The following is a 16,522-nucleotide window of genomic DNA, read 5'->3' as shown; positions in this document are numbered from 1 at the left end:
TCTTTCTTTCTTTCTTTCTTTCTTTCTTTCTTTCTTTCTTTCTTTCTGCTCATCTTTCTGTTTTACTCTCACTTCCTCTGGTGCTACACTCTTACCTGTTTTTGATATGTGTTTTGAGAAATTGTTCCAGACTTGTCTACGTAGAGATCGATTAATACCTATTCATTCTTTAGGCGGGTGCTCCAATTCCATAGTTGGGGTGTTGTTTTTGAATTAGCCTAGTTCAAATTAGGGAGGACTAAACTATTCGAGAATCAGTCACTCATACTTTTAAATAAGAGAGCCCATGCAAAGAATGATTGAGGAGAGTCTTATTTTTCTTTAAGTTGTCAGTGTCTCAGTCTAAATACACTGTTGTGTAAACAGGCCCCCGGGAACATGCCATATGTTCTGAATTACATTTGCAAGCTTTTGTGAGTACTCCAACTCACGTTCATGTGCAATCCAACCTATAGCAATTCAAGATGTTATCACTTCCCCATCCTTCTCTGCTGTTTATCACAGCCACTCTGTCAGAAGTTCCCGCTGGGGTGGCAGATATCAGACAGGAGCATGTGCTCATTCAAGTCTCACCACTCATGTTTACAGGGCACCATCTTAGCACAAACCCAGTTTCACTAAGGGGTTAAACTGGGCTGTGAACTGGAACAGGGGTGAGGGCTCATATTCTGTTCTATTGAGGGGGCACTCAACTGTTGCAGGGGGGCAGCTAGGTGCAGCACCATCTTCTGCTGGTGCAGTGAGATTAACCAGGCACAGAGACTTGTCCAAAGATGCCTGAGAGGTATTGTGGCTCAGCAGCTTACCCTTGGGTCTGTGCATTAGAGACTTTCCCCACTGTTATACGAATGACCTTATATTGTATATGTGATATTTTTCTGTAAAATATGAATTTGTAACTTGGCAAAATTCAATCAGATTTTTCTTGAGCTCAGCAAGAAACAGTTTTCAGCCCCTGCACTAGGTTCATTTGATTGCTGGGTTCCTTCTGAAAGCCAGTGAGGCTTTTCACAATTCTGCCAAAAAAAACAGCATTCAGGAGAACTGTCTGTTCTCCTTTAACCTCATTCTCAAAGCAATAGCAACAAAAAATTGTTCTGGTCCTCCTGAGTCTTAAAAAAACATTAGGGCAAACACTGAGCTCAGACATTTGAAATTTGGCTTTATTACAAAAGGCTGAAAATGAGGCATTTGCCCTTGTAAATGTGTTAATACAGAGGTCGTTACCTATGCTCTCTGTGTGACTGGATTAAGCTCACTACAGCTGAGGATGGATTGGACTAATAAACTCTGCAGTCTTTAGAAAGCCTACAGTACTCTTAACAGCAGAGAAAACAATCAGCATGCATGTTACAGTGTGAGCCATATTGTAGGAAAGCTTTCCTTCCTCGAGGCTCCCCAGGGTGGGGAGAGGGTGGGCTGCTTGGGTCACACTATTTTCTTCAGACTTCCTTGCTTCATTTGTCTCAAAAGTTGAAAGCCGGTATGCTAATTGGTTCTGAGGAGTAGGCTGAGTTGCAACTGCAGGTGAAACAGCCTATCCCATCCTGAGATTTGCAGATATCTGGCTTGCCACTTTTGTTAGAGTTCAGGTTAACCAGCTACAGAGAAAATCTCTGAGCGCGTCCCTCCTCCACTGTGCCCAGGATGCACATTCTCCTGTGCTCCATCTATTTCTAGGAGAACAAGGCTGCACTGGCATTGCTTGCAGTTCCCATTATGCAAAATGTCTATCTGGTCAGAATGTATTATTGTGTCCATAGTAAAGCCCAGAGCACACGTCTGTCTACAGGTACAGCAAAATAAAACAGATGAATAGTTTATAAAACCAAATGAGCACTTTATTTTCTAGGGTCAAGCATTATCTGGATGTGAGCTCTCTCTTTTTTTTTCTCCCCCCCCCCCCCCCCACCCCCCACCCCTAATTCCAGATTGATGAATGTAGCTGAAAAGAAGAGATTACTCATGCAAATAGCTGCTCATCTATTCTGTTGGATCATACTCAAGTCCCTATATAGTCTATCTCATATATGAATGCATCAAGTCTGTGCCGCATGATATCGGGCTGTTTGAAGATGCAATGGCCACACCTTGATCCTGGATATATTCATGCTCTGGTGGTAACAATGCTCCAAGCAGGCTCAGTAGGTGTGGGGTAGGTGTGTGTGCCACAGGAAAGGCATGAGAATATTCTCCTTGCTGGAAGCCAATGAGGCCTTTGAAATGCATGTTACAGGCCTCCTTGGGGTTATATAATATTAATGTGAAAATATTCATGATGCTAATGGCTAAATGAAGTTGTATCCAGCCAATAGTCATTAAGTTTAGTCCTCATTTCTTATTCCAGCTCCAGGTATTTTCCATATTATCTTCATTGTGATGTCTGGCTGAAGATGAAGATCTGAAGGAGGACCTATTGCTACCATGCCAAGAAGATTTTGTCTTTTAAGAACATGTGGTCACTAACATTTTTGGTGGGCTTGAACATACTGTGCTTTACATTGTTTAAATAAATAGGGGGGAGAGCTTCTTTTTGTATCCGTGAGAAGGAAAGTCTTGGTACAACTTCTACGAAAAATCATTTATTGCATCACTTCCTTAGGGTGGTGAAGGCAAAACCCTGTGCTGAGATACAAAATGAGTAGAAAGAGTAAGAAGAAGAGGAGCAGATAGGATGAGTGGTGCAGTTGATAAGATAGAAGGAAGGGATGCCATCCAGAGGGACCTGGACATGCTTGATAGCCGGGCCTGTGTGGAACTCATGAAGTTCAGCAAGGCAGGTGTAATGATTTTAAAAGGAAAGAAGGATTTAGATTAGATATAAGGAAGAAATTTTTCACTATGAGCATGGTGTGGCACTGGCACAGGTTGCCCAGAGAAGCTGTGGATGCCCCATCCCTGGAGGTGTTCAAGGCTAGGCTGAATGGGGCTTTGGGCAACAAAGTCTGGTGGGAGGGTTGGAACTACATGGCCTTTAAGGTCCCTTCCAGCCCAAACCATTCTGTGATTCCGTGATTCTATGATGATGACCGCAACATTCAGATGTGGCTTTATTATGGGGGGAGAAGACTTTTTCTTTCCCATCTATTAACTCAGCACAGCAGGGAATGTGCATATTGAGCCATGTGTTCATGAAACACTCACTGCCTGCTGCCTGGGCTGGCCACATTTCTCATTCATGGAGCAGCTGGGGCCATTGGTGTGTGAGTCTAGTGCTGCTCTGTGAGCTGACAGAGGCAGCAGTTTGCCTGGAACGTGTCGAGTCATAAAAGCAGCTGGGTGTCTTCCCTTTGGTCAAGTGGCTGTATTTATATTCACCAACCAGAGCCATGTGCAAGCATTAGAGAAGTGGCTTTTGTTTTATTAATTAAGGTCTAGTTGTTCAAAGGGGTGGAATGTTTTGGGACCTGCAATACGGTGGTATGTGGAGCAGATGTTTCAAGAACCTTTCTGTATTAAGTCTTTATTATATAGGTGCCTGTGAGTGTTGGGATTGGAGTCAGTGGCTCAGACCATGACCACATGTTCCTCTGTTCCCTGGGACTGAGGACATAAGTATGAAGAACAAGTCTTTCCGAAGGCATAGTAATTCTCATCACTGGACATGGATTTAGAGGGGAAAGGGGAAAGAACAAGATTCAGAGAGTTTCGATTGCAGTGTACTAAAGAGCTGAAAAAAATAGCAGCTTGGGTGAGAAGAGAACTGTTACTAGGTTGGAGTCTTTCCTAACTGTTCATTGAATTTTACTTCTGAAAAGCAACTTCAACTTAATACTAAAGTGAATAATTTGCTTCAACTTCTTACTGGCTCTGTTTCCAAGATGCCTTTTGATGGAACAGTTATCTGTTGTCAGCAATAACAAGCCCCCTGCCTTCTCATTGCTCCAGGTTATTGTTGAACAATTATTCTTTCTTCTTTAAAAGCATTTTCATGCTGGTTTCTCCTGTCTTTATACACGTGGCTAATCCTCCATGCAAATGCATCTTAATCTGAGTGCAAAAACACACCTCTTTCCTAGCCTGGTTGTCCTTTGACCCTTCTCATCCCAAATGTTTTCTTCTGCCCTTCTTTATCATGCTATATGAGTATACCCCACTCTCTGGATTTATTATTGTTTCTCTTAATGAAGCAGTTATTGCATCTTAAGTGTCCTTGCAGTGGGATTTCATTCTTACTCTCCATATCAGCATACTTTGGCACTGCTGTTCATATTTCATATATACACATTTATGTCTCCTCTAGGTTTTGCTTTTCATGCATTCTGATGTTCTCTAACAAAACGTGCCAGTTTTTGTTTATGCTCTCTCTTTTATGCCATCCTTCCTCTCTTCTTCTCATTGTCTTCCTGTTCTTACAGAACAGGACTACATTTCCCTGATTTCTTTTGGCGTTGAACTCACAGGCAGATTACGACTAGACATAATTAATTTATCCAAGAGTCTCTAGGTTGCTTTGTTTCAAAAAGTAACAAGCTCTTCTGCCAAGTCAGAGAATCTGTTGTTAATCATTCCTCATCCTTCTGTCTGGCACATACCTCACCTGCTGTCTTCTTCTGCTTAAGTCTTTCTTCTTTGGCATTGTAATTTTTTTTTTTTTTTTTTTTTTTTTTCAGTTTTGGCAGCTCAATCAGCTCAGCTTATGTCAGTGGCATTTTTAAAACTGTAAAGGAAATTTTGCTCTCTCTGCAAATAGTACTTTTTGCCTTATTCTACTACAGGAAAGGGAATCTTTCTTACAGTTTTGTAAAACTGAGACTCATCCTTACTAAAACCTTTTTTAAACTAGGAGATAGCATTTCTCATACTCTTTCTTACTTTGGACATGGCCCAGAGGGATGGCTTTTAAAACACTAACCTGACATGCTACTGATAAAGGGATTAAATGAAAGTACTTGCATAATGACTTCCAAAAAGATGGTCTTTTTGGTAGGTGACACCAAAATACATTGCATAAGCATGTGAATCTCTTAGAGGGGAAAAAGGGCAAGTAATATGTAAAGTGGTTAGCACAGTAGAACAGGGCTATGTCTGACAATGATCTTGTGAAATAGTAGGATTTTATGGTGTCAAATGTTACATAATATCTTACCAAAGAGCACTGCCCACTAGGACCTTCTTGTTTCACTACATGATGATCCTATAACCAAAGAAGCTCAAGTTGGTTAGATTCAGGAAAAAAACATTTTGCAAACACCTTTAAAAAAAAAGAAAAAAAGAAAAAAAATGAATAAAAGGAATATTATCTGCTATGTTCTCGTGTCACATGATTAATTTGAATTAATATATATATATATATTCTGTCTTTTTGGCTTTACTTCAGAAATACATCTTTTGGTGGGAGTGGGGATTTTACAAGCTTTAGGCAAGCTTTGCTAAATCCGCAGTATACAGGGAACCGGACGACAGGCACTGGAATGCTGATTCCATGAGGCTTGGTGTCTTAACGCATCTGCAGGCGAAGAGTGGAAATGTTTTTACATTAGACTTGCAAAACGTAAGGTGCAGTGCAGTACTTTCTGAACTGTTCTGTCAGGTTAACACAATTAGATATTACATCCCATTTTGAATCTTCTTGGTTTTAATTTTTATTTGTTTTGTAAGAAAGTACACCATAAGCCTGTCCTGGGAATGTCCTGAGCAGTTCAGAAACAATTTGAGATTGTCACATAAGCTTGAATAAATATATGAGTTCATGATGATTTGATAGTTGGAACCAAGATGTGTAACCTACATTCAATTCTTCATCCTGTCAATGGCCTGTTAAGCTAACTGAAACAAGGTATATCTTTGTGCCTTTAATTCTGCATGTGTAATTTGGTTCCTGTTCCTGTAATAGATGAGTGCCTCTTATTCTTGTTAATGCATTTGATGTCAACACGTGCCTCTGAGGCATGGAAATACTCCCTTTTCCACATGTTATATTCATACCACCAAGTATGATCAAATAGTATTTGACTCCAAAGACTTCAGACTGAGCCAGCAGCTTTGGACAGCAGATAATCTGAATCGCCTATCTCTGCTGAATGATAATCACAATAATCCCTGCCATAATAAACATAATGGCTAAGTTAGGTTGGGTTTGAGAAGGGCTCTGCTGAACAGGTCTCAGAGAGAATAAAGTTTTTGTTTCTTTTCTTTGCAAAAGCATTTTGGTGTCTAACTCCCTCTGAAATCAAAGAGAAGGTCTGTGCCCAAGGGACTTTGCCCCCAATTGCCCACTAGGTCTGTTGCACAACAAGGAAGTAATGGTGGGTGCAGCTCTTCAAAGAGAAAATTCCTGTATGTATTTTTTTTTTTCAAACGGAAATTCCTAAAGAAGTGCAAGCTTCTTTTATGGCATGTAAGCACAGTTTCTCTCCTTTAAAATGCAGACAGAAAGCCTGACTTATTTTTCAGATGAAGGGTGCTTCATTGATCTAAAGATACTTACATGTTCTAGTAATTTTGCCTAGACTAGGAAGAAAAATGTAGATCCCTATTGTCTCTGTAAGACAATGTGGAAACAGATATACAAGAGAAATTGCCAGAGATTGATTAGCTATCATTTCTTGGCTAATATTTGCTTCCTTTTATCGGGACTGGCTATCACAAATAAAAGAAAAACCGGGCAAGAAGCTGTTATGTGTGTTTTGCAGTTCATTTGCCTCTGGAAGGAACAGAGGCTCATTGTTATTTCAGAAAACAGGTTTTTCTCCTGATTAGAGATCCAGGCTCCAAACTCACAAGCTGTGTCTATGCTATCTGCCCAAAGCTGCCTTTAAATCTGCATTTGTCTGCTATGCACTGGAGACTGCAAGTATGGCCGCCTGTGCTGCTAGGTTGTCCTCTGTAGCCAGCAGGACTCCAGGTGCCTTAGCAAGGTCAGTGGGCTTGTGCATGCCATAGCTAGCTGCCTTCAAGCAGTTTGCAGGCTCCCAAGGCACTGCTGTGTGGGTTGAGAATGGAGAATGGAGCTTGTTCAGTGTCTATAGGACCATAGAATCATTAGGGTTGGAAGAGACCTCCAAGATCATCTGGTCCAACCAGCCCCCTACCACCACTGTCAACCACCAAACCATGTCCCTAAGCACCACGTCCATCCTTTCCTTGAATGCCCCCAGGGACAGTGACTCTACCACCTCCCTGGGCAACCCATTTCAATGCCTGACTGCTCTTTCTGAGAAGTAATGTCTCCTCATTTCCAACCTGAACCTCCCTTGGTGCAACTTGAGGCCATTCCCTCTAGTCCTATCCCTAGTTTTCTGTGAGAAGAACTCCCCACAACTTCTTCTGAGGTAGTTGTAGAGAGCAATAAGGTCTTCCCTGAGCATTCTGTACATATAGGTGTTTCTGTACCATCAGGCTGTCTTCCCTATTCTGTATGTTAGGCTCTCCCTTGAGGCTACGTCTATCCTGCTAAATGCCTCTGTCCCTGGGAATGAGGCCTGATTTTAAGGAAAACTGTTGCGGGATGGTCCGTTTACACCCTGCTCTGAGCTGGCTTGTTACGGCAGCCTGCTTGTTTCCCTCATATCCACATGAAGAAGCACTTGTCCTTTTCGGTCTCTTCTGGGCCCTTTGGGTCAAATATCTGAATTTAACCTTGGGCTGCAGCCCACCATAACGTAACCTTGGGTTGCAGCCCACCAGAGCAGTATTTCCTAACAAGGGATGTGCCAGGATGGCAGGTATTTGTCAGAACAAGACCTGGTGGGACGGCATCAGAGGGCTGGTTAGGACCCAGCAGGGTCAATAAGGAACAAACCCTCATCAATAGCACCTTTTGGTCTGTTTCCAGGACATCCTTCAGTTTTGTTTGGAGAAGATTAGTTCATTCACACAAAAAGCAGGCTGGGAAAGAAGTTGTGGTTATGCAATATCAGGATACCACAATCTGAGAGTAAACCAGGATTTAGAATTGACTTACTGGTTGCCTGCAGTAATGTATGTGCTGTTTTTCACCTGAACTCTCCTCTGGAGTGGGCAAAGTGTTTTTCTTGCAGTGTAGAGAATGGTTGGTAGCCTATAACTGCTGTGATGTGAGCCAGTGTGATCCTCTTGGATGGGGGATCAGGGCTTGTGCCCTTACAAAAACACTAAGGACAGCTTAAGTCTCTCCATTCCCTTCAAAGAACTGTGATTTACTCCTGGAAAGCAGATTGCTATAACCTGGGAGGAAGAGGCCTGGATTTGGTTTATTGCGTTACCACCATGGCTCTGGTTCTTTGAGCTTAGATGCTATTACATGCCTTCCAGGTCTTGTCTACCTTACATTAAATTATTAGCTGTACCATGAAATCCTCCAGTAGAAATGCCACTTCTGCTGTGAAAAGTGTTTTTGCAAGAACAGATGCCCTACAAAATAAGCTACTCAAAAAGATGCTGCTGCCAGCTTCATGAATCTATCTGGGGGCTTAAGCTTATGCAAGGCTGTGGTTAAAAATGTCACCCATAATGGACTTCATTGCTCTGAAGACTTTCCTAGTTTGGATCTACCATAAGCCTCTTTTTTTTTTTTTTTTTCCATTTGTAAACTGGAGCTGATAATGCTGTGATTGCAACAAAAAAGCTGTTTCAGATGTGTTTTCAGACGTGTTTCACAAGAGGTAATACTGCTGCTCCTGCTCTTACTGCTGCCTTCCAGTGTTCATAAAGAATAAGGGTCTCCCAACCACTTTCTCCACTCTCACGCCACTGCAGCCACTGACCACACAGTGGCCAGAATGAAGAAGGAAACTGCAAATGCTTCATTGACGATACAGGCACTGGCACGGGAAGGGACAACAAATGACATGTTTTGGTCTAGGGACTTCTTGGCTTCTTTGGCAAAAGCACAGACATGACCATCTTCTCTGTCCCAACTGGAAAATTCCTCGCAAGCTAATCTTCACAGTCATCTACCAAGTCTGGAGAGTAATTTTAATTTCTTTTTTTGCTGGATGAGAGCTTGAGGGCTCGCAGCTGACTCCACAAGGGTGGTAGCTTGTAGCTTTCTGGAAGTGGGGATTTCACTTTGTGGTTTGAATGCCTTGGGAACTGCAGGCAAATACTGCCAGTCATACTGTAGTGTGATCCCTCTCTGCCCTTCAGGAAGCAGGGAATAGTTTTAGGGAGGAAGGTGTAGGGTTGAGGTTAATGTTAACATCCTTAATGCTATTGCATGGGTTTGCAGTGGCTGAAATTACCCGTAGACCAAACCCATGTCTCTCCATATTCTTCCATCATCCCTGGTGGTGTGATGGCCTGTCCCAGGCCACAGAGCTGAGCTTGGGATTACCATGAGGGTGAAAAAGGGCTCTAACTCCAAGCTGCAGATGGGGAGCGTGGGGCTACACTACACATTGTCTACAGCTTTTTTTTATTGCTTTACAGATCAGAGCTTCAGAGACAGGACAGTGAATTATTGTGGTCAGCTGGCATGCAGCTCTGTAGAAGGAGAACAATTGAGTAGCATTAGTGGGTACACAGAGTTAAAGTATGGGTAAACACTAATGGATACACTGTGTTAACGTACAAGATATAACTACTAGAAGGGAAATGGGAGGAGGAAGTCTGACTGTGTCCCACCTGTGCTATGTGAGAGTTGAGACCCCACATTTTACTGATCGTAAAAGGTTTGTTGGCCTTTGAAATACAGGAAGGGTGTTCCTGGTGTGTGAAAAGTCTAACCTGACCTGCTGTTCTGACCTGTATTGTCTGCATACCTCAGAATGGGTCTATAAGAAGTTTTGTGTCTGAGTCACATTATGAGGAAAAGTCTATCTACCCACTGTAGCAAATAAGCACTTGGTATCCTGCGTAACCTAGATTAAGATTAGATACTGCACCATATGGGAAGGCTTTCTTGTTAAGTAATTGGACGACAGTTAATTTCCGACAGTGCATAACTTGTATGTTCTTTGTGCATTAGTCATTTGACACCTATTATTATATGACTTCATGACATTGCTTCCCCAAAAAACTTAAAAAATATCATGCAAGTTCCTTAAGATTTGGCTGGGGAAATCCCCAGAGTCTACAATAAAAGAGCTCCCTTGTCCCCTGGCTATCACATCTGCTGGCTGAGAAGATGAAGCACATACAGGTGGCTCTGCTGCTCCTCATGCTGAGCATGATCACACAGGCTTCAAGCACAGTGGCAACGACAAACATGGTAAGATGGGGGTCTGATAACATAAGCATTGGTGCCTTCATTTCTTCTCATGCCATTTAGGTTGGTGTAAAATCTTTCCAGGTTGCTGAGAAGTTATTAAGCAAATTTGAGATCTTTGCATGGAGAAACCTTAAGGTATTCCTACATCCTCCCCCAAGATAATGTATAGGGACTGGGTAATAAATATAAAAATGAGGCATGGGTTTAAAATCAGAGTCAAATTCTGCCTTTGGTTAGATGAGTGCAACTCCCACTGAGGATCTGAGTGGATATTAATGTTCTGTGTAGCTTCTAATTAATTAGCAAAGGCTAATTATAACAGGGAAGGATCCACATCTTTGATGTGGAAGGAGTTGGGAGGTGGGGGCTTTACCAGATGCATCATTGTTGTCATAATCAATGTCCAGGCACATGAAAGCCATGCTGGGTGTTCTTTGTGAGGTGCTTTCCCTCTTTGCCCTAAAACTGTGTCTGGCTGGGCAATAGAGAAGTTCAAATCAAAGCCATCAATCAGAAATAAAAAAAAAAGAAAAGAAAAAGAAAAATAATGGAAGAGGGGAGAAGAGAAAACTTTGAAAATATTTTGAAAAATAAAAATTATCAGTGATTTATTTTTTTGTACTGCCTTTTTTTTTTTTTTTTTTAATTTAAAACTAGTCAAATTGTCAGAGGAAAAGTTTTGCAAATAGCTTTAAAGCATTCCCAAATGGAACAAAATATTTTGTTTTAGGTTGACCCCAAATGACTGCTTTATGTTTTTTTTTTTGTTTGTTTGTTTGTTCGTTTTGAGTTAACATTAAGAAGACTCCCACTGTGGTTCCCAATGACTGATTTGTCTGGTTTAGTCACCAGCCAGAAAAATCTTACATTCCCCTAGTTACTTTTTTTGAAGTTTGGGAGTGCTGTGGATACAGTCAGTGAAGTCAGCATCTCCTGGGAAGGTGCATTTACCTGGGTAAGGAACAGAAAGCTGCAAAAGTTAAGACAGAGGTTTAAATATATGCTGATGAGAGGAAACTTAATATGGGAGAAATTTCTCCTCCTCCTGCTTGAGTTAGTTCTGAATGTGTGTAATTTACACAATTTATGGTGCTCTCTGTCCTGCCACTGTTAATTGTTACTGGCTGTTACCACCATTTCCACTGTGGTCGTCTGAACACACAAATGGTTGTTCAAATGGGTTTCTTTGACAAACTGTCCCACAAAAGCTTGTTTATGCTGTACTCTTTAATAGACCGTCTCTTTGCCAGCCACTTGGAGCTCCCCACCATTCCTCAGGAATGGAGCTCCAGCTGGGGTATGGGAAATGCAGAAAGACAGAGCAGTGGGTGTTCTCTTGTGGGGGAAGCCCATTTGGGGCCCAGTCTGTCATGCCATTTGACGTTGAGGGTGCCTCACCACAGCTCCCATCTTGCCACAGGTTTTGGTGAGGCTCTCTGATGGGTCACAGTGTGCTGCATCACCATGATATACCATCCTCAGCGTGCTGTGTAGAGCCATGGTAGGCTCTTGGTGATATGTCTGTCAGAGCCCCAGCTCACACCTTTTGGGCAGGCTGAGCATCCCCTGCCTTCCGCTGGTCACACTTAGCATTTCTTTGAGAAGAGGTGTCCACGAAGTGACACTATGCTGTGGGAAATGCTAGTCTCATTAGCTGCTGCTTAGGAAAGCCAATTAATTTTACAGTTGCTGGGGATGGCTCCCATAATCAAAACAAAGTGCTTTGGAGCTGCAGGATAGGGGCTAGCTGGTGGGGAAAGGATGGTGCCAAATGCAGGAATTCACACTTAAAAAAGCTTTTCTTTCCTTTTTAGACTCCTCTTATCGATACAACTCTTCAGTATCTGAGTCAGCCTAGGGAGACAACTGCCAGCCACCTGCGCATGACCCCAGAGGTATGACAATTACTTACTGTTCAATAAAGTCCAGAAAAAAGCATAATTAAGAAATTGTGTCCTATTTTTTAAATGTTATGCACTCACTTGGAGGTTTAACCCTTATGTAGGTAAGTCGGGCTGCCCAGGAATAGGCTTGTAGGTATTTTATATCTATGACTTAGGCAATGTTGAGTTCCCAAAGTCATTAGTAATGCTTCTGTGTCATTCAGTGCTTTGGTCATATATAAAGATTTCAGATTGTCCTCATGACTTCTGAATGGGACCCCAAACATGAAACAGCTGGTGCCGTGGGGTAATATGCCAAACACTTTGGTGGTTATGGTCTCCCGGGAGGAAGGTGAAGGGTGCTTGTCAACTCTGTCTTCCCTGTCTAAACTAGACTAGGGCCTTGAAGCTACATTCTGTCACCTATGAAAAGTGTTCATTGGTGGTTGCTGGGGCTGAGAAAATCACGATTCTCCTCATTCTACTTGGCTGAAATTGTATTCTCTTTCCTGTTAGAGGGCTTCGATCTGATTTTTGTGCCTTCTTGTACAGTGCTCAACTCCAAGACCTGTGGATTTCAGGAGTTGGTTTCTTTCCCTCTCTTTGTCAGTGACAGCTCAATAGCATGTTTCCTTTGGAGGTGATTCAACAGAACACACTTGCTCTGAATGGGCCTGCAACCCAATTGTCAAGAACAGTGTTTATCCAAAATGCACCGCTCCAGATCAGGCCAAAGACGTAGCTTGACAGCAGGACTTCATCACCCAAATTAGCCCAGAATGGCATCTGGAATTTGTGGAAGGACCTCTTGTGAGAGAGCATTAAATCTATGCCTCCAGCAGAGAGTTTAGAATCACAGAATCAAAATAGTTTGGGTTGGAAGAAGACACCTCCCACTAGATCAGGATGCCCAAAGCCCCATCCAGCCTGGCCCTGAACACTTCCAGGGATGGGGCATCCACAGCTTCTCTGGGCAACCTGTTCCAGTGCCTCACCACCCTCTGAGTGAAGAATTTCTTCCCATATCTAATCTAAACCTACCCTCTTTTAGTCTAAAGTTATTCCCCCTTATCCTATCACTCCAATCCCTAACAGAGTCCCTCCCCAGCTTTTCTGTGGGCCCACCTTTAGATATTGGAAGGCTGCTATAACATCTGCCTGGGGTCTTCTCTTCTCCAGGCTGAACAACCCCAGCTCCCTCAGCCTGTCTTCACAGGGGATATACTTCAGTCCTCTGATCATCCTCATGTCCTCCTCTGGACTTGTTCTAATAGGTCCATGTCCTTCTTGTGCTGAGGGCCCCAGAGCTGAACACAGCATTCCAGGTGGGGTCTCATGAGAGCAGAGCAGAGGGGGACAATTATCTCCCTCACCCTTCTGGCCACACTTCTGATGCAGCCCAGGATACGGTTGGTTTCTGGGCTTCAAGCACACATTGCTGGCTCATGGTGAACTTCTCATCAACCAGCACCCCAAGGTTCTTCTTCTGAGGGCCACTCTCAATTCATTCTCTGCCCTGCCTGTATTTAGTCTTGGCATTGCCCCAGCCCAGATGCAGGACCTTGCAGTTGGTCCTGTTGACTTCCATGAGGTTTGCACACACCCACCTCTAGAGCCAATGCAGGTCCCTCTGGAAAGTTGAATGGAGTTAGGAATCTCTCTCTGAGACTCAGTAGCAGGACCCAAACCCCCTCCTTTTCCTTGTCCAGCTGAGATGTTTTCTGTCCCTGCCATGTGGTTTCTGTGGATCCCATCCTTTTTCTTAGGAAGAGGAAGCAGCTACTTCAGAATTATAATCTGTGAATGCTGCTGGACTGCAGTGTAGCTGGATGTTAAGCACTGAAATGGCTAGGCAGTTTTGAGGCTGTAACCCTAAGTCCACATTTAAGCAGATGAATAAATTTCCCAGTTTTCAGCAGATCAGGTACCTGCTGGTTCTTACTCTCCTTCTTAAATTGAAGAGATGTGAGAAAGGAACATTTCTCATAGCTTCAGCTAAGTATATTTAACAACTTAATTTTACAGAGTGAATACTGCTGTCAAGTCCTTGCTGTAGGCTAGGACAGTTTGCTCTCTTTTAAAGATTCAGTGTAAATTATTAAACTTTAAAAAACATAGAACTCCATCAAAAGTAACAGCCTGTCTTTTGCATTTTTCCACAGGATGAGGAAAGACAGTTTTGTTATATGGTTATCATTTGACTGGTATTATATTTTGATTGAAACACTTGATGATCCAGGAGAACCTTAACTAAACAGTGCTTCTTGGTCTCATCAACATAGTGATGCTGGTGTTAGTAATGTCAATGGAAGAGTGGAAGCAGTTCTGCCTGCCCAGGCTGCCTGCTCCTTTGGGGAAACCATCTCTTGGCATGCATATAAATATCACTTACTGAACTGAAGCTCTGCCTTCGAATCTAGGCTCTCTTTTAACACCAATATTAAAATATAATTATTGTTTCTCATAGGGAATTTAAATGTACAACTTGGAGTTATTTTTGGGGAGGATCATTTTGGTTGAACATTTAAATACATTTATGAAGGGCTTATTTAACATATGGAATAAGCATGGTACCTCTAGAAAAGCCGATAGCTCTATGTAATCAAGACTGTAGTTTATGTTTGAGTATACCATGTGTGGATCACACTATCCTATATGTGGAAACACATGCATATGTGTAGTACATGTTATGCTGTTCTGTGGATAGCAAACTGGTTAAAACATGCACTTAAGTATGTACATATATATCTGTGTTATACACAGAAGGGATGGAATACTATACCTTCCATACAAAAAACAGTATGCCAGTGCAAATTACAGTCTTATAGAAAATCCCATATAGTCACTAAGCCATATTCTGTCCTTCCCTCCTTCCCTCTTTTCCTCCTTCCTTCCTTCTCTCCTTCTCTCCTTCCCTCCCTCCTTCCTTCCTTCCTTTTTTCCTTCCCTCCCTTCCTCCCTTCCTCCCTTCCTCCCTTCCTCCCTCCCTCCCTTCCTTTACTAGCTATCTGTTTATTTTCCTGTTATTTCCGAGAAATGTGCTGTCCCAGTCATGCTCACACACAGAGGACTCAGAGGTGCAAAAGGACCTAAGTGACTTGGGAAACTATTTTTCATACCAGTTGAGGTGTTGATAAATGTATCTTTAACAGGCTGAGAAACTTAGAAATAGTTTGCAGTGTGTTCTCAGTGGGATTTTCAGAAGTGCTTTGGTAACCTACCTGGCAGGGAAATCAATGCTGGGACTCTCTGGAATCCTCTGAGATACTTCTCTGCTTCTTTTCATGTTAAATGTCTTTAGCAGTCTGGCCTGGAGTGAAGTTTTAAGGCCCATGGTACTTGAAGAACACAGATAAGCTGTCTTTTCATGATTTCTTTCAAAATGAGATGCACGTTGTTTGTTATGGCTGTGGAAAAGAAGTTTCCAAAAGTGTGAACTCCTGCATGCCAATGGTTCTTTTCTTGGGCTTGCAGAGCAAGAGAGCTTTGCTGCTGGCCATCACTCTGTTTTCTGGGCTGGTTCAGCAGTGAAAAAGTTAGTTGAAATCACTGTGAAAAAGCAAGAGAAGTGCTGAAATTTCAGCTTTTGGTTAATAGTTTTATTTGCCCCTTTATTTTTAAGAGGGAGAAAGAAAGAGAAAATGCATGAATAACACTGGGATTTCTGCAAGACAGGAGGAGAGATTATAGTAAGAAATGTATTTGAAGAGCAAGCCTATAGCTTTATAATATGCAGCTGCATTGAAGTATGTACCAGAATATTTTAAAGCACATCAAATATCTTTATTAATAAATTTGTGATGGATTTATGAACTGGTAAATGTTTTGTGTACAAGGAAAACCCAAATACATCACTGCCCCAAACACACTCTGCATTCAGCCTAGTGTTTATAGGAAATTATGTGATCTGGCAGTAAATTATGTCAAGACCATGAATTGCCAGCCCTGACCTTTCCATATACCATACCCATTGCTCCAGTGATGATGCTCTGAGCGTGCAGACAGTCAGGATGAGGTGATTCGTGCCAATGGCATGGGTGATAGATTTGTAGACCATCCACAGCTGAGGATGAGCAGGCTGTGAGGTGTAGGCATGATGTGGAAAACTGTAGAAAAAGAGTTATCTCTACGTTAGGTTGAGCCTGCACATTTAATTCTTCACCTTTCAGTGATGAATAATTAAATTCGTACGTCTGTTTGCTGGGGCTGGCTGAGAATTTTCAAATGAAGCATGTTTCTTTTCAAAACTTTTCCTGCTACTAGTTCTATCTTGGTGCTTTGAGCTCTATGGATGGAAATGACTAGATGATCTGATTGATTCAATTCATAATAACAGAGCAGTAAGACAGTAAGTTGCTAAGTTATTATTTTCTTGCTGTTGTGTGCTTTTCCATCTCCTGGAAAACTTACTTCATTATCTTAGGACCATTGTCCACAAGGTTAGGAAAGTAAGGACAATTATGTACTTCTGTTTTTCCAATGGTAAAATCTTTACAGCAGTATTTAA

The 16,522-nt window shown here is 42.2% G+C and overlaps 1 protein-coding gene across 3 annotated transcripts in view; it reads left to right on the top strand.

Annotated features, from left to right (window-relative positions):
- OLFM4 (olfactomedin 4) overlaps window positions 1-16,522 on the top strand; it is a 49,352-nt gene that overhangs the window by 16,466 nt on the left and 16,364 nt on the right. For 2 of the 3 annotated variants that reach the window (XM_035313025.1, XM_035313017.1), the window contains one exon: window positions 11,947-12,027. In XM_035313025.1, the coding sequence (XP_035168916.1) occupies window positions 12,016-12,027 (12 nt within the window). In that variant the 5' untranslated portion in view covers window positions 11,947-12,015. Of the gene's footprint in view, window positions 1-10,036; window positions 10,133-11,946; window positions 12,028-16,522 lie in introns of those variants that run through there. The other variant, XM_035313010.1, reaches the window with a different exon arrangement.

The sequence above is a fragment of the Oxyura jamaicensis genome, chromosome 1, assembly GCF_011077185.1.
Source record: "Oxyura jamaicensis isolate SHBP4307 breed ruddy duck chromosome 1, BPBGC_Ojam_1.0, whole genome shotgun sequence".
Lineage (NCBI taxonomy): Eukaryota > Metazoa > Chordata > Aves > Anseriformes > Anatidae > Oxyura > Oxyura jamaicensis.
This window is presented reverse-complemented; position numbering and strand designations above follow the sequence as displayed.